The sequence below is a fragment of the Aythya ferina genome (assembly GCF_964211825.1).
Source record: "Aythya ferina genome assembly, chromosome: 16".
Classification (NCBI taxonomy): Eukaryota; Metazoa; Chordata; class Aves; order Anseriformes; family Anatidae; genus Aythya; species Aythya ferina.
Window position 1 is genome coordinate 3,122,270 of NC_140315.1, and position 22,193 is coordinate 3,144,462.

Sequence of the window (22,193 nt, forward strand, 5' to 3'; positions counted from 1 at the left end):
TTATTGCATCCTATAATTCTCTATTTGGTCTTGTTGTGGCTCAGTTCTCTGCCTGTTTGAACCACATCCCAAGGAGGAAGGGCAGGGAGGAAGGAGGCGCGGCGGCACGGCGAGCCCCTGTTTATCACGCAGGAAACATAAATTTTGAGCGACAGCTTTTATATTGTGCAAGAGAAGATTTAAACCGTGCCAGTCTTGACTTTCAGACTAAACTGAATGTGGAAGCAGTCCGGGAAGTTAAATTGCATTAAATTGCAGTGAGTATTTTGTTTTACCGTGTGTATCCTGGGGCTCTGGCTGGGAGGCAGCCCTTGTCCGGGGCCAATGTCTCAGAAAACTGTCATGGTGTTAGCATGAACCTGGAGCAATGCCTGACATGTACAAAGCTCTGGCAGTGCCCAGTGGAGGGAGAGAAGAGAGATGCTGCTCATGCTTTCAGCTACCTCTGCAGTTGGTAAGACTTGCAGAGAAGCTCCAACCCAGCCTCCCTGATAGCTTTGTTGCAGCAATTTTGGCCAATTTACCACTTTTCCTTTGTGTTTCGAGGGGAGCTGAAATACGTGCAGCATATCAGAACTTGTGGGCAAAGGCAGGAGCTGTTTGGGTAGGGACAGATCTATCGGAGCAAAATCTCTCAGCCTTTCCTGAGGTTCAGCACATCAGCAGTGTCACATCTCCAGTGATGCTCAAGGAATGCACTCTCCATCTGAATAACCTATAAGGCAGTGTAATGGGGCTCACAGCAGGGATTTGCATTAATTTTGGTTTCTGGAGAAACAGCCCCTGTGTATTTGAAGCTCCTTGGGTCTGTGCTCTTATTTAGTTGGTGCCGTTACAAGAGAATCTATCCCAAAGGGAACACGTCACCGTGCGGTTTGATGTGAAAGATGGAGAGAGCTGGGCCAAGTGCAGATGTGGCTGGCAGTGCCTCGCTAAAGCTGCAGGCGCTGTTTATGTTAACATGATGCAGTACCTGACAGGTCGTCGGCAATATTTATTCCAGCAGGCCCCAGACGAGGGGTTGTGGTAGTTACAACGTGGGCATGAGCCTAGTAAAATGAAAACTGCTTATGCTGGTATTTGGGTCAGAAGGCTGCAGAAGAAAGGATTTCCATAAAAGTCGATCCCCACCAGTGGAGACTGGAGACCACCAATATGCACCAATAGTGCCTGAGAGAGCAAAAACGAAGAAAAACTGGGAACAAGAAAGGGTCTGGGAAGCCCTCAGCTCCTTTAGAAACTGGTGAAGATGCAGCGTTTGCGGGATGCAATCCCCCTGTGCTCTTGTAATCATTACTGAGCAGTGTAAACATGAGATTTGACTTCTTGATTTCCATTCCAGTGCAGCCAGAGGTCTGCTTTTATCTTTCCATATTATTTTCAGATAGCAGAATAAATAGAAAAACTTTTTAAAAGGTTTCAAAAAACAAAGTTTCATACTCAGGCTCCAGTACTGATTTTCAGTGGCTTCAGCTGACGGGTTTGAAAATGGATGTGAATTCCTGGCTCTGCTCACACTGGTGGTTAAAACATCCCCTGGCACCAACAAGACCTGGTTTTATCCAAAAAGAGCAAGGCAAAATAGGAAGGTTAAAAGCTAAGCAAAGAACCGGGCCCAGCGAGCAGCATGCCCATGCCAGCGCTGTGCAGACCAGGGCCTCTTCCAAAGTTCCCTTGTAAAGCAGTCTTTGTGAAAAGAAAGAAGGTGCTGCATTCAATTTGAGCTTTGTTCATGTCATTTCCTCCAGGGATGTCAGGGTGTTTGAAGGAGAAGAAAGAAAGACAGAAAAATTCCCTTTTGAGGGACAGATGAGGGCTCTCGCCTTCTCCTCACCAGGTTCAAGGCTCTTTCTCTTTGCTAATATCTGCTATAACCCAAGCTGACATCCTTTGCAGCCTCTCTTAATTCCCCCCATGTTGTCTCATGTGTCTTTTATTCCTCCCTGAGCTGTTTCAGCTTGCAAGGGGGGCTCTGAGGATGTGTTTGCTGCGTCCTTCTGCAGTGACCAAGGCTTCAGAGCTGCAGCCACGAGAGCCTGAACTGCAACGCTGGCTCAGCAGGAGCAGGAGCAGGGTGGAGGTAAGAAGGGCTCTGCCCATTGTTCTCCTGTGTTCTCCTCAAAGTGAGAGCTCAGACTTGGAACAGCCAAGAAGAGGAATGCATGAATTCTTCAGGACTTTAATTCAGGAGGGGAATTACTCACACACAAAGGAATGAAACATGTGGGCTGCACGCATGCTTCCTTAACACTTGGCATTTGCCTGGTATTACTTGAAGAAGTGAAGAGGCCCCAGAATCACAATTTAGAAATTCTCAGATTTTCAATAAAAAAACATGGTTTAATTTCCTCTCCTAAGAAGCACCTCACTGAAGCATCACCCAGCCAACGGTGGGAGACTGAAGGATATTGTTTCAATTGCTTAAACCTCTCTAAGTGCTTTCTGACTGCTTTCATTAAGCAGCTCCTTTAACGGAGCAAATGCTACCTGGAACTGATCACACTAATAGGCTTAGCCAGTGTCCACCCGGGGACGTGCAAAGCCTCCCCTTGACGTCCATCAATTTGCCTCAACGTTGTTCTCCGTGCTCAGCTTTGCCATTCAGCGACTCCTCCTTCCAGTTGCTGCAGGAACCAGCCTGGTGTGTGGATGGGGACAATAAGTCCATGTCACAAAACTGTCCCCATTCGAGAAGAGGATGTTGGCCAAACAGTGCTTTCAGCCTGAGCCAAGCTCAAGTATGCCCTGATTTTTCAGCAGCTGTACATGTAAAAATGAGACCAAAAATGTTTGTATTGCCTCTGGATTTGGTATGCAATAGTCTGGACAGTGTGTACGGGGTTTAGCTGCTGAAAGGTGCTTGTTATGAAGGGTGAGTGCGTGCCTGTATGTGTTTAAGACTTAGTGCTGTAGTTCAGATTAATTTAGGAAGTTTTATGCCTTCTTAAATGGTTGGTGTGTCAGGATAAGCAATCAGATTCACCCTTCCATGCAGTATCACACAGCACCCAAGAGACTCAGCTCCCCAGCACCCCTCCAATACAACCAACGAATAACAACACAACAACAGAAGTCCAAAAAAAAAACAAAAAAAAAACACACAAAAAGTGGAGGTGGCTTATTTTTGGAGACCTGGAAGCTGTATTGGCTGGGTGAGGGAGGGTTGAAATCCCTTGGTGGGAGGTATCGTTAGCGGCAGCACTGCATTGCCCAAACATTGCCCAGTTATCCTCAGAAAAGAGCTGGAGAGCTGCCAGATCCTGGAGCTCTCTGAATTGGGATCCTCACACCTGGAGAATGCTGACAGCAGAGAGGGAATTGCAATCAGGAATCACACGCTTAGCGAATTAACGAGCTGGCTTACAGGCAGCTGGGCTGACAGTTCCCTGATCCTGAGCTCCCTAATTATTTTGTGCACGACCAAAGTCAGACAGAGCCAAGAAAACACTATCAAAGAGGAGGAAAATGATGCTGTGGACATTTTGAATGAAGCTGTTAGCCTGACCATTATAATGTAAATAAGTACATTCTCTCAGTAGATGTGGAAGAAGGAAGAAGGGCTTTTGCTGCTCCTATCTCATCAAACCATTCTGCACACCATGAACTGCAAAAATTTCTTTTCTGAGCGCTAGTTTGATGTGTTCTGAAACATTTCACCCTTAAGACAAAAACAAGCTTTCTGTACTTCAGGCCAAAGTTTACCTTTGGAAATGGAAAATGCTTTGACCCTCATAAAGCCTGATTTTGTGCCAACAGTTTTATTAGTGTGGACAAGTGCCATTTTTCTTTCTCCACTGCCTTCCATAAACTTGTCCAGTCTGGGTAGATGGTTTTGGATGCCATGGAGGCCAGGATAAATCATGTGTCCCCGTGTTTGGTTTTGCTGCTTTTCAGACAGCTCAGATGTTAAAAAAAAAAAAAAAAAAAAAAAAAAGAAAGAAAGTTGTGAGGAAGAGGTGACAAAAGTAAATGTGAATCAAGCACCTCCAGTAGTCAAGTGCATCTGAAAAATGAAACAAAGCAACACTTGCTGGATAAAAAGAGCCTTTTTGCGTGATGTGGTGAGACACAGGCAAAACTGACAATGGATTTATTTGCTGCTTCTTCCTCAGTCCAGAAAGGGCACAAGCAGCTGCTCTGCCCTTCCTGCAGGGAGGGGACCACAAAGATGCACACAATGTCTGCGCATCGCTGCCCAGCGCCCCGCAGTGCCACCTCTGACCCGTTGCCACACCAACTCAGACCTTCAGGACCAAAGCCCTCACCTCTGCAGACTTCTCTAAACTTTGCAATACATAACAAAAGCAAAAATTGGCCTGGAGAAGAAGAAAAGAAGCTTATCTTTCAGAGCAAGAAGGGCTGGTTTTCAGTGCCGAGGAGGAAACAAGGTGCGGGATGCTCTCCCACCACCACCAAGCAGTGCCCGGGGAATGACAGCCGAAGATGTAGGTCTCTCTGTTATTATCCACAACAAGTCTCCCTTCTTGATGTTAGATAAGTGTACAACACTGAAAGGAGAGAGTCAGGTGTGAGCTGTTGGAGCAGAGGTGAGAAAAGGCAGCTGCTCACTTGCCAGCAGGAGGCAGGAGCACAAGAGGAGGGCAGGGAAGCACAGCCCCGTCCTGGGAGCACTGAGGCTTGGTCCTAAAGCAAGATGCAGGAGAGGAAACCCCTCAGCCTAATAGGATCCGATGTTTTCAGGGGTTCTGACTCCTTTTCTCAACAGGCATGGTGTTTGAAGCCGTGGTGTACCCGGTGGATTGCCTGTGGCACAGGCACAGTGCGCTGCATGGGATGCATCCCGTGGGAAAAAGAGCTGGAAAAATCTGGAGGAAAATCTAATGGGGGTTTTTGGTGGCTTCTCTAGAGCCAGGATTTCTTTCCTTATGGAAACTGGGGCCAAAGCACTGCAGCCACCAAGAGCCTTGCAATGAGAACTGCTGGTCAGAAAGCTTTCAGCTAGCAAAAACCATTTCATGCTCACGAGGGCTCTCCCAGTGTAAATCCAGAGCTGGTGTATTTTATTAGATATCTTAGCGTGCTATTTTTGAACAGCTTTTGCTTTATCATCTGTCAGACGATAAAGCTACCAGATTCTTTGGTCTTTTCCTCAGCTTACTTAATTAAGGCATCCAGTATTTCACAGCACAGCTCAATTCCTGGGTGCAGGATCTTTCATTTAACCTTTGTCTGAACCTGAGCTCTGCGGAAAAAAAGAAAGGAATAAAGCCATATATTCAAGTCTTAAGTTGCTGCTGACAGAATCATTGAAATGCTGGGCCAGTTTTGCTTTTGAATTCCTTCAAAAGCTCTTCCTTGGAGAGTCTGTGTGTGCGAGCAGGTCTGCTCTGTAGCTTTACATATCCGCAAACAAATGCAAAAGAAAAAGATTATTTGTGATTACTCTAATTGTGGCTGTCTGGAAGAATAAACAAATATTGAAGCTCTTTCTGCCTTCTTGCAGAGAAATGATGATTGTGCCTCGTCTCTCTGCGAAGTTACGAGTGCTCATCCAAGCAGTTCATAAATGGCCATTTGTGCTCACAGCTATAAATGTTGTTTGAAACACTGCAGTAATTACAAGTGCAAAGGTGAACCCTTTATTGCATGTGAAATATGGAGAAAGGCATTTTCAATAACAGGGCATAGGAATTCATCCAAAATATATTTAGATACCCAGCTCTCAAAGCTCAGCAAAATTTAATAACATTCATATAAGAGGAAGTTCCTTTTTCCTTCTCTTCTCTTCTCTTCTCTTCTCTTCTCTTCTCTTCTCTTCTCTTCTCTTCTCTTCTCTTCTCTTCTCTTCTCTTCTCTTCTCTTCTCTTCTCTTCTCTTCTCTTCTCTTCTCTTCTCTTCTCTTCTCTTCTCTTCTCTTCTCTTCTCTTCTCTTTTCTCTTTTTTCCCTCTGCTGCATGCAAATTTGGCTTAGGACAGAGAAAACATCTTTATTGTGATATTGTGTATGGCTGGGTCAGAGTTTGCAAAACATTGGTTGCAGAGTTTGGTGAGAGCAGAAAAAACACAGCTCACAAAAAGGTGATGTGCAGCCCCCAGGAAGGCACGGGGGAATGATGATGATGCACAGTCTGCTGCTGTAAGACACCGAGTACCAGCACAGATTTGCTTGACCCTGGTTACGTGCAGCACAGGGACGGGGGAATTCTCTGCCGCTGCCGACAGAGCCGTTGCCCGTCACTGCCTTGCCTCAGGCAAGGATTGTGTGAAAAATGTTTTGCTATCAAATCAACAGAAATGGTGACATTTTAACATTGTTTCACTTCGGAATTGGAAGTCAGCGTTCTGAAGAGGAAAAACAATCTGATTTGATCAATTATTATTATTTTTTTTTCTGTCAGGAAGACAGAAATGGAAATCTGAATCAAAGCTGTGAAGGTTTGTGAGAAACTCATTTCTGTGTGTGTATCTTCAGGGCAAAACTGATTTTCTGTACCCTCTGGTGAAGCAGAGAACTCCTTCGGAGCAGGAGCTTTTGCCTGGGGAGCAGGGGAAGGAACCCCCAGCAGCGTGGGGCCACCGAGTGGGATCTGCAGCCGTAAGTGACCATGGGCAGCACCAGTGGAGCTGCCCATCCTGTGCCTTGTGGCCACTCGGGCTGATCTGTTGAAACCCAACCCCACGAAATATCTTTGGTTTTAAATCTGCATCAGTTCCCCCATCACACTCGGAGCCCCAGGCCAGCACCAGCTGAAAGGGAGATGTTCGAGCTGGAGCTGCCCAGTGACAGAAGGAGGAGCAGAAATTGGTAATACCAAGTTGTTTCTGTCTCACAGAACACAAAGTATATTTTTCCTTAAATTTGCAATTTTCATTTCTCAACTTCTCCTTCATTGAGCACAATGAATTAAACACTACTTAAATCCCTAGCTTGCTTTCTCCATAATGAATTTTTGTATGCTTTAAGGGAAGATTAGGACTCAGAAAACAGTCTCTGAGAGAAAAAGAAAATAAAGGGAAATAGAGGATAAAATTCCCTAGAAGACTCTTGGTGTCTAAGCAAGAAATAGATGAAGAACGAAGAGACCAAGAGAAGAAACAAATACAATTTCTAGAATGTGGAGCTTTGAGATGAGAACTGGACAATTATGGCAAATGTCAAAGCATTTGTTGGAAGCAATTTGGATTAAAAAAAAAAAAAAAAAGTTACTTTCCATTTAAGATGTTTCGGATGAAAGCATTTACCAATTTCTACCTATTCACCTTCAGATCAGATTTACACAGACAAGTTCAGTGCCAAAATGTGTTGCTACTCACGCAGGACCCTGACGCCGTGCTTCAGGGCTTGCACGCGGCCGGGCTCCATGGACATGCTGAGCATCGTCTGCTGCCCGCCGATGGTGCACACCTGGTTTTCCTGGGCTGCCTGCTTGAACATGACCAGGAGCTGGTTGGCGATGATGGTGTTGAGCACGGAAATGACAACCATGGGGAACACGAAGGAGATGAAAGTGTTGACCTGCAGGAGAGAGACGTGGCACAGTCAGGCAGGAGGAACGATCAGTGAAGCGGATTGTGCTTCATTTCTCACAGCAGCAGAGGAGCAGCCTGCAGTGGAAATCTTTTCCTTCCTTACTCTGCTGCCTTTGGTTTTAGAGACTTATTGAGCACAGGGAAAGCTCAGTCTCCACTGACATACGTTCATTCAGGTGGGTCAATGCTCATGAAAGTCAAATTCACACGCACCCAATTACATTTCCTTCCCCTTTTCGGTGTAGTTCATTGCCACAAATGTCATGACCAAAACATGCTGTTAGCTTCCTATCTTGCAAGCAGTAGGATGCTTCTTAGCTTTCACTGTGCGTAGCATGACTTCTAAATAACAGCATGTTATTTTCTTATTTTTTTTTCTTTATTATGAGCTCTACTTGGGATGTTTTTAACTTTCAGTTTGTGCTCTGGCCTTCCCTTGTAGATTTAATGACAGCTTTTCCTTATCCAGTAATCAAATTATCCAATAGCCCTTGTGCCTTAACGAATTAAAATTGATCAGAATAAACAAGTGGAAGTTATAATGGTTTTAGTACAAATTATTTGATTACTGCAGTTTTGATAAAATTAAATGGAGGATCAAATTAAGCCGTGATTGAATCAAGTGGAAGTCGCTGTTCGTGTCAAATAAAAGCAGGAAGCCTTTGTGAGGGCCTCCTGCACTGCCGAGGAACCTGCTGGAGCCGAGTTTAACAAGCAGCAGCCTGGGGAAAAAGATTTGCTCGGCACCTGCAGGGCTCGTCCTTGCTCTTCAGCGGTTCAGGAGGAGGCACAGCACATCCCTGAGATGAGTATGTGACAGATCAAAAGCCTCTCAAAGTTTAAAATTTCAAAATATTAACAAGAATTGAACTGCATGCTGCAAATTGCTATGGAAGCAATTTTATTAAAAGCAAGGAAACACCAACAAAAGGACAAAACTACAAAAAGTAATAGGGAACTTTGCCCTGTGGTGGGGTTACGAGGCATGCTAACTTCTTCCGCCCAGATAGACCCATCTCCTGAAGCTCAGTGCTTTAAAATACAGAAGCAACCTTGCACCCTGAGCCAACCCCATGTCCCTCTGCAGCCCCAAACCCAGGAAAGCCTCATCTACCAACATCTCAAATGGAGATGTCCCCTCTCCACCACCACACACAGCATGATCACCATGGTGTCCAGGCACGTGCTGTATACCCGATACCTTGTTCGGATATACATTCTCTTTGCCTTGGAGGGATTCAGAAATACTAGAGATGAATGGAAAAATGAAGAATGAACAAAAATCAAACCAAACCAAACTAAAACCCAACAAACAACAACCCAGAATGCAACAGAGGATCCCTAAAACAAAGAAATAAGAAGCACGTAATCATGTGTGTAGCAGGTGCAGTGCAATCAGAAGCACTTCAGTTTCTTTGTCCATAAATTTAAGCACGACACAGCTCCTCTTTTGGTGAGGACAGGCAGGTTGCTGCTGCCAAAGTTTTCTTTAGTTAGCTCAAGTCTCTGTACAGCCTTGTGCTGCAGAGCTCGATGCATGCAGTAGAAGTACCAGCTGGGTTTTGTCTCTAGCAGCCCACATTGTGAGAACATCGTCTCTTGGTTTATGCTTGTAATAATAACAGAGCTCCACTGTGGACAATTTCCCAAGGAAATTCCTAGATATACCCCACCGCTGCAAGCTGTTAACGGTCTCTGTTGTTAAATAGATGACACTTTTCTAAGCTTGTGTTGTCTTCTAAAACCTAACACGTCTCACAGCCTCCTGTATACAAAGAAGTTATCTTCTGGAGTTCCTTCAAGATGCTGAGAAAGATCATTAAGCGGCAGGGACCAAGTTCTCAGCTGGCACAAGATGACAGGCTTTCACTCAGAGTAATGTGCTTGTCAAGGACCAGCTTTATTTATTTAACCTTCACAATTTAGCCTCAGCTGTGCTGAGCTGGGGCACACAGGTGAAGAGGCTTTGCTCAGGCTCACCCAAAAAAAGCGATGAAATTCTATATTATATATAGAATATGTATTTTTTTGACTACGAAAAAAGCCCTGTGGTCCCACTGCTGTTTGTGCTGCTTCAGCTGCTGAGCCTCCTTCTGTCCTACCATTTTGCAAATAAGCAAAAGGAAATGCTTCATGCTGTCACCTGGGATTCAGAGCTCATTGGATTTCACTCAATAGCATCGTCCAAGTTAAAAATTACTCTTGCCTAATATAATTATGCAGAACCTGAAAAGTCTTTTCTGAGTTTTCTTTAAAGTCTTGATTCATTCCCTAATTGTGTTGGGAAGTCTTTTTAAAGCTTGAGAAGCTGTCTCATACATTGCATACATTCTATGAAAGGATTTATTTAAAGATTTCTGTCCTGTCTTGGTTTGTACCAAAACTCTCCTATAGTTAAGAAAGCCCAGCTTGTAACATGGCCACCAAAGGTGCTGAATTTCCAATTTCCATGAGCCTCACAGGCAGCAGAATTTGGCCCTGGGCAAGGCTGCCCTACACTGACCCCAACCTCTCTTCTCTGGATGCGCTCTGCAAAACGGGGACACCACAGATGCCAGCGGAGGGTGAAACCCCAGCAGAAACCTCTGCCCAGATGCTGGACCCATAAAAACATGCCTTTTGTCTCCTGGGGGCCCAACGGCAGCACACTTTCCATCCTGGCTTTCTCTTAGCCCTCTGTTTTCATAGATTTTAATCCCAGCCAAAGCACGAAGCACTGCAGTTAGGTGAGGACACCGCAGAGGGAGCGTGTCTGGGGATGGGGCTCCATCAGCTTGTGAGAAGACCAATGGAAATTCAGGAAAATGAAATCACACTTCTGGAGGGGAAAAATGCAGCTAGCAGCCTCTCCTGGTCAGCTCAACACAACCCGATTTGCGCTGATAGCTGAGCAGCAGAGCGCAGAACTCGGCAGGATGCGAGCTTGGGGCCTCCCAGACGAGCGCGTGGGAGAGGCACAGGGGAAGGGACTGGTGAAATCGAGTGAAACAAAAGAAGAACTGCTGGCATTCGTGCCTCTTTCTAAACCTTTTGTCCAGAAAACTGCTCCCTCGGCCCTGCGGAGCTTCGTGCTGACGTGCTCTGCTCCTGCCGAGCCGTCCCTCGCGTTACTCGGCCCCGCCGTTTCCCTGGGTTACTGCTGGAAGCAGCCAGCAGCGTTCGCCACGCTGATGGGGAAGATGGACATGTAACTTGGCCTGGTGGCTCCCCAGAGGGCTGAAACGAGCCCTGTAAGCCAGAAGTTCTGGGAAGGATCGTTCGCTTGTGCTGCAGGGTGGCTCCTGGAGGAGCACGGTTCCCCAGGCCCCTTCGGAAGGAAGTTTTATCCCAGTCTCCTGACTTTACCCTTCATATATCTGGAGGGGAAGCGTTACATCTATTACACACATTTTATACAGATGCAGACTGAAGGTGCAGCTGGTTCTGTGCCTCACCCAAAGCAAAAGGAACCCCAAGTGTGCCTCACTGGAAGCCGCCCCAAGAAGCATCCCTGAGGATGCAACACGGGGATCAGTTCCACCCCTCAGAGTGTCCTTTCCTATATTATTGTGCCAAAGCAATCTTAATTAATTTAATATTAAGGCTTCTTGCACCTAGGACAGAATCTTTCCCTAAGGGATCACATCTTCCAATAAACACACTGAGCAGTTTTGGGGTTTCAGTTAAACTCCTATGATTTTTTCCCTCTAATAAGCACAGCAACAGAATCTCCTTACCGGCAGCCCCACACTTGAAGCATCTTTTCCCCAGAAGCATCATAAGGGAGCTCAAAGCTGCTATTGCCAGTGAGGAGAAGGCTTCGCAGAGTCACTTTCTATTTCCTCTATTTCTGTGACATTACTGACATTTACTTTCAAGGTGCATAAAATCAATGGCGAGTTCTGCGAGCAGGACCTACTTATCCCATCCGAGGAAACCCAAAATGAAGGCTCTGCTCCAGCTACAGGTCACCTCTGCTGCCAGCAAATCCAGCTGGCTGAGTTACCAGTGTGCCGAATACTGGCTGCTTCCATGGCCTGTCAGTGCATGGTTTTGGAGACCCCAAAGGAGCTGGAAAGCATCTCAGGAGATTTGTCCTTGCTGGTTTCCTGGAAGTGATGATGGAGAGGGCTGAGGACGCAGGGTGTCGTGCTTTTGAGCAAATCAATTAAACCACATAGCTGGGTTTTAACAATCTACCACATTCTGGTTCACCTCATTTCCAATGGAAATGAAAAGTAAATTATCCTCCCCCTGGCTGGGGAGGTAGTACTGTTAGCATATGCCAATCAGAAAAGCACATCCTGCTACATCAACATTTGGCTGCCAAAAAATCCTTTTTGACTACACGTCCTCGACAAAATTACCAGTTTTCGCACCCGGTGGCTGGAATTAGCTTTTTTTTTTTAACGACCCAGTGGATAATTCCTGCTGTTAATAAGCACACTGCCACATTCCTGGGCATGCAACCGGTGGCAGACAAAGCAGGGCAGGGAAGAGCACACGCTGCTGGCACGCCACAAGGAACGCTTGGCATTGGCACTCGTGTTTGATGTTCACAGGATGTATCTGATGAAATACCCAAAGTTGGTTTTTTTTTTTTTTCTCCTCAGGAAGTAAATTACCATCTAATTAAACCCCATCTTTGCATAGCTTTCCAAACGTCCATGCCAAGCACTTAGCAGTTATCAGCTAAATGCCATTCCTTAGATGCAACGGGGCAGGAGAGATCATATTTGTAGGTGAGGAAAGAGAGCAACAACTGCTTTCGTAGCCAGTGCCTGGCACAGGGAGGAATGGGGAAACTGAAAAGCAGCCTAGGAAGGATTTCCTAGGAAGGAAGGCTGCTAGGAAGGATTTCTGCTCTTCTGAAAAACATTGAGGCATTTAAGTAATTTCAGTTCGGCTTGGTTCAGAGCATATTATCCAGTACAAAGTCTTTCTGATCTTCCCTCTTTTGGATCATTCATTCGATACATATCTAAGTTAAATCTACGGACTAAAGAGGAAGCCTAAAAGAGTACAGAAGTGAGAGAATAAGGAATTGGAAGAGCTTGAGTGGGTGCCTAACACCTGTGGGGACTTGTACTGTGATGTGGGGCCCCTCGTCCTTATCTCAGATGAGCTCAACCTGGCGTGGAAACACAAATAATGGGTAGATAGGAGCAAGGCCAGGTGCCAAAGCACGTGTTTGTAGGTTTGGGGTTCTAAGAAGGAGCTTGAGCAGAAGTTTGATGTTGCACATTAATCTCTTAACTCACAGAGACACATTTTGTTTCTGGTGCAGCAATGAAGTAGCCGTGGTGGCGTGCTGAGATGGATCTGATTGATGCTGCCAAGTAAGGGACCAAGTCCTGTCCCTATGTTGCTATTGCTCTGCACCCGCTAATATCAATGAGACTGATGGTTAATTAATTGCATGGCAAGGACACGTGAGTCTCTGTTATGGACACATCCATTACTGGCCTTATTCTGTTCACAAGAGGAAACCACTCGAAAGACAGCTCAGACAAAAGCCTTGCGGATGAGCTGGGGCTGCTTGCTTCTATTAAGTTGTTGTAGGTTTTATACTGGTAGATATTTAAGATCAGAAGAAAATGCCTGTTACTGCAAGGCCAACTGTGGCAGCATGCACAGTTTTTGGGCTGTACTGAACCTTGATCCACCTGAACTTCATTGTCATTAGCTTGCTCCGAGTAGTGATGTTTTCCTGGTAACATGCCTTCTCTCTTTAGACCCAGGGACATCACGAAAGAATGACCAGCCAGCGTGGATTTGGACATTAAGAATAATCAGTGTAACATTTTTAAGCCTGTGTGTGGTCCTGCGCTGATGAACTATAACGGGAATGCAGAGCAGCTAATGATCTTGAGGAGTTAAGTTAATCACACACTCCGCAGGAGTTAATCAGAGACAGAACAGATGGAAATAAATTGCATACTGGCAAAAAATCCATCATATCTCTATGGCAAAAACATTCCCCCAGCTTTCCCATTCATAAATCTCTCTCCATGGAGAAATCAGTTGTTCATAAAAAACAGCATCTGATGCAGAACAACTTAAATGTGTCTCCTGCTTATGATGGGATAGCAAAGATGTCAGAGCACTGAATAATGGTGGCATTCCTGAGCTTGACTGGGTACCAGATGAGATCATTTAACCTCATTTCTATGCATACTTAGAATCTTGTGGCCCAAGTTATTTTCAGAGTTATCGTAGGTAATAGCAAAAAGGTATGATTCATGTTTGATATAAGGCGTATTATTCCTAATTGTACACAAGGGTAATACCTAAGCATCAAACTCCCTGGGGACCTCGGAGCTCCTCATTACCTTGCTAAATGTCAGAATAGTTTCTTCATTATAAATATTCATACGAGAAAACTTCCTCCTCTCCTGATCTTAAGGCCACCGGTCTCAGACTTGAATGGCTCTTCTGATTCTAGCTCCTGAAGGTAGAGAAAAGCTGTGAAATTGAGGAAATCCTGGACATAATGTGCGAGAGAACTGGGCAAATGGGAAAACTTTAAGGTTTGTCATGGCGTGATGCAGAATGCCTTGTGGTGCCTCATGGATACTCAGCTTCACATCTCCATAAAACTGAAGAATGTTTCTTTAGAAAAATGAGAGAGTAAAACAATTATTAAAAAAAAAAAAAAAAAGGCAAGCAACTAAAAAGCCCACCTCACTGGGATTACACTTGATGGTGAAAATAGGTTTGGGGCACTTGTACATCTCACCTCATTTAATCTGGAGTCTCCTGCTACTGACCTGGGGGATGTGTGGTAGCTAAAATGTTGGGGTTTTGGTCCAGGATGACTCCTGCCTCCCTGTTCCTGGTGATGCAGGGAGGAAGAAGTGCCAGAGCAGCACTACTGATCCTCCATCACATCATCCTTAACCTGAAAGATTCAAATCCTGTCTCCTTCGTGTTGGACTTGATGATCTTAGAGGTCTTTTCCAACCTGAGTGATGCTCTGATTCTATTATTCCTCCTTCAGGAAATCTGCCTTCTTAGTTTCCAGCAATTGGGTACATTGTGCTACAAGGTAAATTAATTAAATTTACTCCGTTTTGCTTGCAAACAAGAATGAAGTCAATTTGTCTGCTGTCAGAATGTTTACTGGCCTCGGCTTTGCTTCTGAGATCTAGTTATCCATAACACTATTTAGGGCAATATTTTTGGTTGAACAAAAGCTCAGTGAATAATGTTTTCGATTTTCCCTTTGAATGTGCAGGGCTCTGTTACTCCTTCCCCCTCACCCTCCTCACCAGCTATATTCTACTGAAGGGGAAGTAATAGTTTAGCTTCAAATGACAGGTTGGAAATATGCTTTAAATAATTTACTTGTGCAGTTGGGTTTCAGTTCTCAGTGTCTGTCAGTATTTGGGTTCCTCCTTGCTTCCGCCAAAGGGATATTGCCCAACACCTATCACAAAGTATTTCCTTTCCTCCAGCTCTGCTGCTTGTCAGCCCTCTAAATATTTTAATGTTCATGCTCCTGACATCTGTGTAATCCTAACCCAGGTTTTGCAGTTATTTTGCTCCATCCTCCTGCCTGTCTGCAGTGCACACCCAGCGGGGGCTCCTTCTGGGGACATTCATCCATGGAAAGTGTCTCCACGGCTTGGTGCTTCCCTGGTGCGGGCTGCTGCTCCCCATTGAGGGTAGTTGATGATATCCTTGTCAAAACCCAAAAAAATCATCCTCTCTCCTATGCTTTTAGACACAACTGCAAACTCTCAATGCATCTGATGCTCCTGCTTCTGCTGCGTGGGGTTTTCTGCCTGGGGTGGGTGCAGAAGAAACCGTTTCAGACTACTCCTGTGCCTCGGTGGTTTATCACCATGTAAATAAAGCACAGCAGCTGTTCTTGCGAGCCGTGCTGCTCTGATATCTGCTTGTTATTCTGCACTTCTTCGGTTCACGCTTGGGATGTTGTTGTAATGAATGAGACTATTATACTTGGATATTCTCTCGCAGAGCATGTCAGAAAGAAGCAAACCGCGGTGACAGTCGATTATCCCCCAACTTTTCTTCTTCTGTCATTTGGTAATATTGAGTCATTTCGGCCGTGATAATCAAAATGGATTGATTTTGTAGGCTTTTGCCTACGTGTGTATTAAATCGCTTAAAGGGACCAGGCCAGCTTGGGAATTTCTAGCAAAGAGTTTGGGGTTTCAGGAGTAAGCAAAAGGCACAAGCATGGGAGTGCCTGTAGGAGGCAAAGATTTCTAGCTGTGAAGATTGGTAAAGAGTTAAATCGAGTGGTGACTTCTTTCTTTCTTCCCACACTCTCTTGGCAATGCATGGGAGATGGCTCGTGGGTCTGCTCTGCTCCCCTGGTGGCTGTCGGAGCTGTGCCAAAGGGGTGCTGGGGGTGAAGCAGAGACCTGGGGGTGCTGGCTGGGTGAAACGAGCCAGGCTGCAGGCAAACAGGCATCCTCAGGGACAGCGAGAGCGAAAGGCAATTAATAAATCAGCTCCGACCCCCAGGATGATGCTGAAGATTTGAGGCAGAGCCCGCACTATAAAACCTTCAGCCTGATGCATGAGGCACACGGGCTGCGGGAGGATTCAAAGGAGAGCTAATTTGAAATGAAATGGAAAGAACAAATCATTCTCCTCCTGAAACACATGGGACCTGCTTCGGGTTTCGTACTTTCTGCCGGGTGAGAAGGAGGTAGAGAAGGGCAAGAGATGTTATAGGTGCCTGAGAGACAAGTGAGATCATGGCAGAGAATAGTTTATCTGTTGAATTATGATTCGGGATCAAAATTTCTGCAGCTATTTGTAATATTTCACATATGCTGAGAAGTCACATTTAATATAGCCGGTGAAATAACAGCTTGTCTGCTTAAAATAATTAATAGTTGACAAATGGGTTGAATTTTAAATCCACGAGGAGCTTTGGTTAGCACTAATAAATGTTGATTAAGGTAGCAATTAAAATCTAACAACCTCTCTGGGGGTCTGAACTTTAAAGCTGAAGTTTGGAACATTCCTCAGCATACTGAGAAAATGCCGCAGTTCTGCCCAAGTTGCGTTATTAAGCCGTGGCAGCCCAGATCTTCTGTCTTTATTTTTTCCAGTTTCCACAAATTAATTGTGGTCAGAAGGCGTGTCCCCAGCCGGGGGCAGAAACCAACACCCAATCCACATAAAAAACAGGTTTTTGTACAGTGACAGCATTGAGCCATGTGAGTTTTAGCGTTGCTGTAATGGCCAAACTTCCCGTGAAGCCTTTCCAGCAGAAAGGGTTTGTGTCGAAGGAATTACTTAATTTCTGAAGGTTTTGGGAGAGGGTGGTCAGGGAAGGAAGCTGGCCAGGCCTGGAGGCACCGAGGTTGAGGAAGGTGCAGGAGGATGAGGTGGGTACTGGGCTAAGCACCACGGGGGCTTTGGCTGTGAAGAGATGCAAGGCCAGGGGACTTTGAGATGGTGCTTGAGGAATGGCTGTGATTTTGCACAGTGTTTCTGCCAGCAGCTTCGTGGTTTTGCCCCATCAGAGATGGTTTCCAGACAGAAGCCCAGAAAACCCATGAAACTACCACAGATCCCACTGCCCACCAGCAAGCACCTGCAGAGAAACCAATTCCTCAGGCTGCGCTTCAATCATTACACCCAGCACAGCACCGGGCTGTTTCTCGACTACGCTAATGCCATAAGACCCTCTTCAAGTCCCTATTTCCATGGCAGTCCTTCCCAGGAGGCAGTACCTGTCCCTCTTCTCGTCAGGCGTTGAAGAGGGCTGGAGAGATCTCCATCTCCCCTCCATGATGCTCTGCCGCGGGGCTGTAGCTGACCTCTCCAAACCAAGCACGGTCGAGTGGCACCGAGTGAGGACACAGCTCTGCTGAATCTCTCCCTGCTGCTCCCAGGGAGCCGGCTCTGCATCTCTTAATCAGGGGGATTGGATGAGCTACCAAAAAAAGACATCGACCAGGTAGTGTCTTGAGGGAGACCGAAATTATCTCCCTCTGCTGCGCTCGAACAGCATGACCAAGGCAAATCAAGAAGCACAATGCTGTTTGCAGGCTTATTTCACTGATTTATGGTCATGGGACTGTTCAAGAAGGGCTCAAGGCTTTTAGGATCTTACTGAACCTGAGAAGATTTCAGTCATTTCTCAGCAGTTTCTATTTTTGAAGGAGGAAAGAGCATTTGTATTTCACAGAGCACCTTTTATGCTGGCCAAATACTTTTTTTTTTCTTTTTTTTTTTTCCACTCTGGCTGTGGGCAAGGCATAAATATAACACACCGCCAGATTTGTCTTCCTTTGTCACACTCTAGCTGTGTGCCCTCCATTAATTACATTTCCTCCCCCAGATCAGAAGCTGAATGCCAGCAGGCCAGAAACAGGAGTGCGCTGTGAGCTGGGAGCGACTCGGTTCCCGGTTCCTGGCGTGCAGGGGGGGACGTTGGCACGTCTGCCTTTGTCGGGCAGCCTTCATCACCAGACGTCTCGTTATGTTGTTATGTTACAGTCCATTTTTTCAAGTCTCTTCCCGCTGACTTTGGGAGCAGCTGAAATAAGGTGCATTTCTTCTCGGCTATGTGCAGAGCTTGCTGAATGAGTGGACCAGCACGGAGTTTGTCCATGCGCATTGCAGTCACCATGCTCAAATCTGGGAATCCAGGCACTGTTCTGGGGGGAATCAGGACCAGGAGGAAGCCTTGTCCCCTTCACTGGTGGCCCTGGTGGCTCTCAGTCCTCCTCTTGGCCCAGAATAGGAGATTGTAGTTTAATGGGGACCTCCAGCCTCTGTCCTGGACAGCTTCTTGCTCTGGGAAGGCCCTTTAATAATCTGTTGGTGCTTTCTTAGCCCAGCTTGTGCAGTCTGAGCGTGGCTGGTGGTTTCTGCACAGCTTTGCGTGCTCCTCAGGGCACTTGTAGGGTCCATCCATTGCTGAGGATATTTTCAGCAAGAGAGAGAGAGCTGAGGATGTGAAGTGCTGGAGGAGGAAGAGGAAGAAATCTGTCCATTGGGTGCGAAAAACCCTATTCACTCTCATTCAATGTGTATGTCACTTTTTTTTAATTTTTTTTTTATTTTTATTTTTTTCTCCTTTTTTTTTTCTGTGTTGGAAGGATGAAACACAAACGGCTCAGTTAAAGGCAGGAAGGGACAAAAACGAAAGCAGAAACTGGAGATGCTCAGAGCTATATTTTTTCGAAGGAGGCTGGAGAACCGAGCACCGCCATGCATTGACATATCAGCCAGCAGTTTCCATGCCTGAAGTTTTGGACAGGTCACTCAGGCTGGACACAAGGCTTGGCCCAACTCCTGTGCTGGGCACAAGAGACCATGGGGAGCGATGCCTTGGCTAGCTCCGCACTGCCAGAGCCAGGCTTTCAAGGAAAAGAGCACTTGCAAGAGGTCCCCAACTGGACATGATCATCTTGGGTGTCTCCACCCGCACAATCCCTCCTTCCACAAGTAGGTGCATTAAATCTGGCTGAGATGGGTCTACCTGTGCAGCAGGGGGTGCTCAGGGCTGCTGTGGCAATGGTACCTGGGGTCTTGAAGCAGCATTGCATGGAAAAACATGAGCTGCCAGAGGGACACTGGGGTGTTTACTCACCCACAGCCTTCCAGACTACTTAAAAGGCCCCACTTGGTATTTTTACAGTAACACTATGCACTCTGCTGCCCTTACTGTAGAATTACAGGTGTCACCCTGAGGAGGGGCCCCGACTTTGGAGAAAAGCCATTTTGCCAGGGCGATGAGACAAGGCGAGGAGCTGCAGGGGGACCTGACGTCTCCCAGGATCTCAGAGGATCTGCTGGTTTCAGAGTGCTGCCCTCCCACCTCAGCAAACCCTGGGGGTAAATAAACCAGCAGGTAAATATGGGAATAGCAGAGGGAGAATGGAAGTACCCCATGGCTCAGTGGGGAGCAAGGAAGGTGGTAGCAGAGAGAGCAATTGCAAACCTAATGTGGCTGGAGAGGAGAGCAGATATGAGCCATCCTTGCCTGGTGCCAGCACCTCTGTTGGCTAATTAAAGCCCCCGTGGTGAACAGATGAGGTTCCAGTTTACCCCAGCAGGGTTTTGGAGCTGCAGGTGCCAAACCTAAGTGGACAGCCACAAGGCCACAATAACCCCAAATCCACACAGTGCTTCAGGAAACGATCCCAAGGCAGAACATGCCCAGGTCATGGTGCTCTATGTAAACCACAACAAAGACAAGTCCTGGTGCATGTCCATTTCTCAGAATTGATTGTTTTTCTAATTTATTTTATTTTATTTTTTTAAGTAAAGTGCAAAATGAACACATGGAACTAATTGCCAGAGGATAAGACTGCAAATGAGACCGACAGGCCAAGTGTCAGATGTGTTTCTGGTGTGGCTGCTGAGGAGTCAGTCCTGAACACAGACTTCATGTAACCTCTGCTTTGAGGTTTAATCCAGCCCCCAGGTGACTGGCACAAGGAAGATGTTTTGCCTGTGAGCTGCTTTCTTTTCTGTTCTAAATTTCTTCAGACCTTGCCCCAAATCAGCTGGCTGTGGCCAGCATTGGAGATGGGCCAAAAGTCCGATGGGTGAGGCAAGTGTGAGGTGCCGGGTGAATGGACTCCTTGGATCCTGTACAGGGCTTGGCTGCCTGCAAAGACATACGTTGCTATTCCTTGCATTCAGATTCTGATTACAGGTTAGAAAAATCTCTATTTTTCCATGGCATTTCAGCCTCCTGCATGGCAATTTGCAGCCAGTTCACAGGAGGGCTGTTTTTCAGAATTGCCTCTCTCAAAACCCCAAAGGTCTGTGGAGGAATGGCTAAAAATGCTGACATAGGAGCTGGAGCAGAAACTAGCTCTGACACCCTGACTTTAGCAGTGCAAGAAGTAGGAGCAAAATCCCTGCAGACAGGGAAAATCCCTGCAAGCCCTTGGTCCTGTTCAAGGGTCTGAGCTTGGCTGCAAAGGTTGACGGCAGCAGCGTCCTCCGCTTGCAGAGATGCTGCTTACACTGACCTTTGCTATGCATTAACTAAAATCATTTCCTTTTTTAAGCACAAGAAACTCATTGTAAAAATCACTACGTTTATCCCTAAGGCAGGTCTCCCAGACACAAGAAGAGTCAGTCTCAGGTAGAAACTTCTCCTCTCCAAACAGCTGTGGAGGCAGAGTCCTTGCAGAAGAGGAGGCGGTTTAGCACGATGAAATAATCACAGTGTCATGCATGCAACCAGGATTTCCCTGTTAATTACCTAACTGGTTAATTAAGGGGTGATTTTTTTATTAAAATTAATTCTTATCTTCGTAAAGTACATGGCTTATAAAGAGGATAGTACAGAAGTGTTTATCACTGATGCCCTAAGATGCTAATTTCCCTATGTTATGACTTGTAATCAAGATTAATTTTCTCTGACTTATCCTCCAAAGGAAAGACTTTACACCGGTTTTGACATTTAAATTATCTTACATTTGCAAGTCCAATATTGCCATAAATATTCATAGCCAAGAATTGAGTATCTAGTCCTTAATTTCTTTTAAATTCACTTCTCAAAACCGGTTTCAGAAGAAGCCCAGGGAGATGGAGTCTGTTTCATTTGGAGCACCTGGCTTTGCTACCAAGCAGCGGGCTGACAGCCCACGTTCCTGTTTGATGCCATCTAACGGTAAGGAAGGAGCCTCCAGCTGAAGGCTGGCTGTGATATATGTGTATAGTATATATATATAAATTTATATTACATGTATTCATGTATATCCACATATATACATATGTGTATTTACCCATGGCTGGCTGTGCTCGCAGCCCCCAGCTGAAGGCACATACCTGCACACGTCTGCCTCAAGAACGAGTGAATTGGCTTGCTCAGGAAACATTCTCCTCCTTTCCGTGACCGATGACTTTTTGTATCTGCTACCTTGAAATGCAATTACTTTGTCCAGGCTTTTTTTTTTTTTTTTTCTCCCTTCAACAGCAAGGCAGGGCTGGAGAAACGGCGGTATCACTATTCACTTCGCAAAAACGTCTCTATTTGCAAAAGGCTAATGAAAAAGGAAAAAAAAAAAATCCGCCAAGCTTTCCAGTGACCTCTCCTACCCTTAAACCAAGAAATGTATTTAAGCAGCTACATCTGAGAAGAGCCACTGCCAATGCTTTAACTAACTCAAGACTGACCACGGCAAATACTGTTCTTATGGCATGTGAGGATGTTCTTCAGCTCCCCCGCACCCCAAGGCCTTAGGGTGCCTCTCCTGCTGCCAGGGGCCCACGGGTGACGGCATCCTTACCTTCCTTAGCGACTTTGCACCACAAGAACCAAGCTGACTCACTCTTGCTGACCAGTTAGCAGGCGAGTCACACTCACATCGATTTTCTGATGTATAACTGAGGTGTCTGCTCCTCCGTGCAATAAAAGAAGGACCTGCTAGCCAATATTTTTTGTTTGCTTGCGTGCTTCTCAGTTCATTATTCTAACAACGTGTGTTTTCTCTGCAGGCGAAATCCTGCCTCACAATGGATTACAGAATCACTTCGAATATTTTCCTCTTCCGGTCGAAAAGAAATTCTGATGCAGCCCAAAGTTACAACGAAGGTGAATTATTCAGCTGGCATAAGACTGCCCTTATAAAATGAACCCCCAAGTTTTGAGGATGTGAGCAGGGACATAAAAGATCTGGGATGTCAAGTTCAGGCTTGTCTCTGCCGGAAATACTGAAAAGCGTAATTATTTAATTACTTGGTGGGGTGGTGTTCCCCTAAATTCA

The 22,193-nt window shown here is 45.9% G+C and overlaps 1 protein-coding gene across 1 annotated transcript in view; it reads right to left on the bottom strand.

Moving 5' to 3' along the window:
• NTSR1 (neurotensin receptor 1) overlaps positions 1–22,193 on the bottom strand; it is a 51,924-nt gene that overhangs the window by 10,057 nt on the left and 19,674 nt on the right. The window contains exon 2 of the mRNA XM_084537876.1: positions 7,276–7,477. Within this exon, the coding sequence (XP_084394002.1) occupies positions 7,276–7,477 (202 nt within the window). The remainder of the gene's footprint in view (positions 1–7,275; positions 7,478–22,193) is intronic.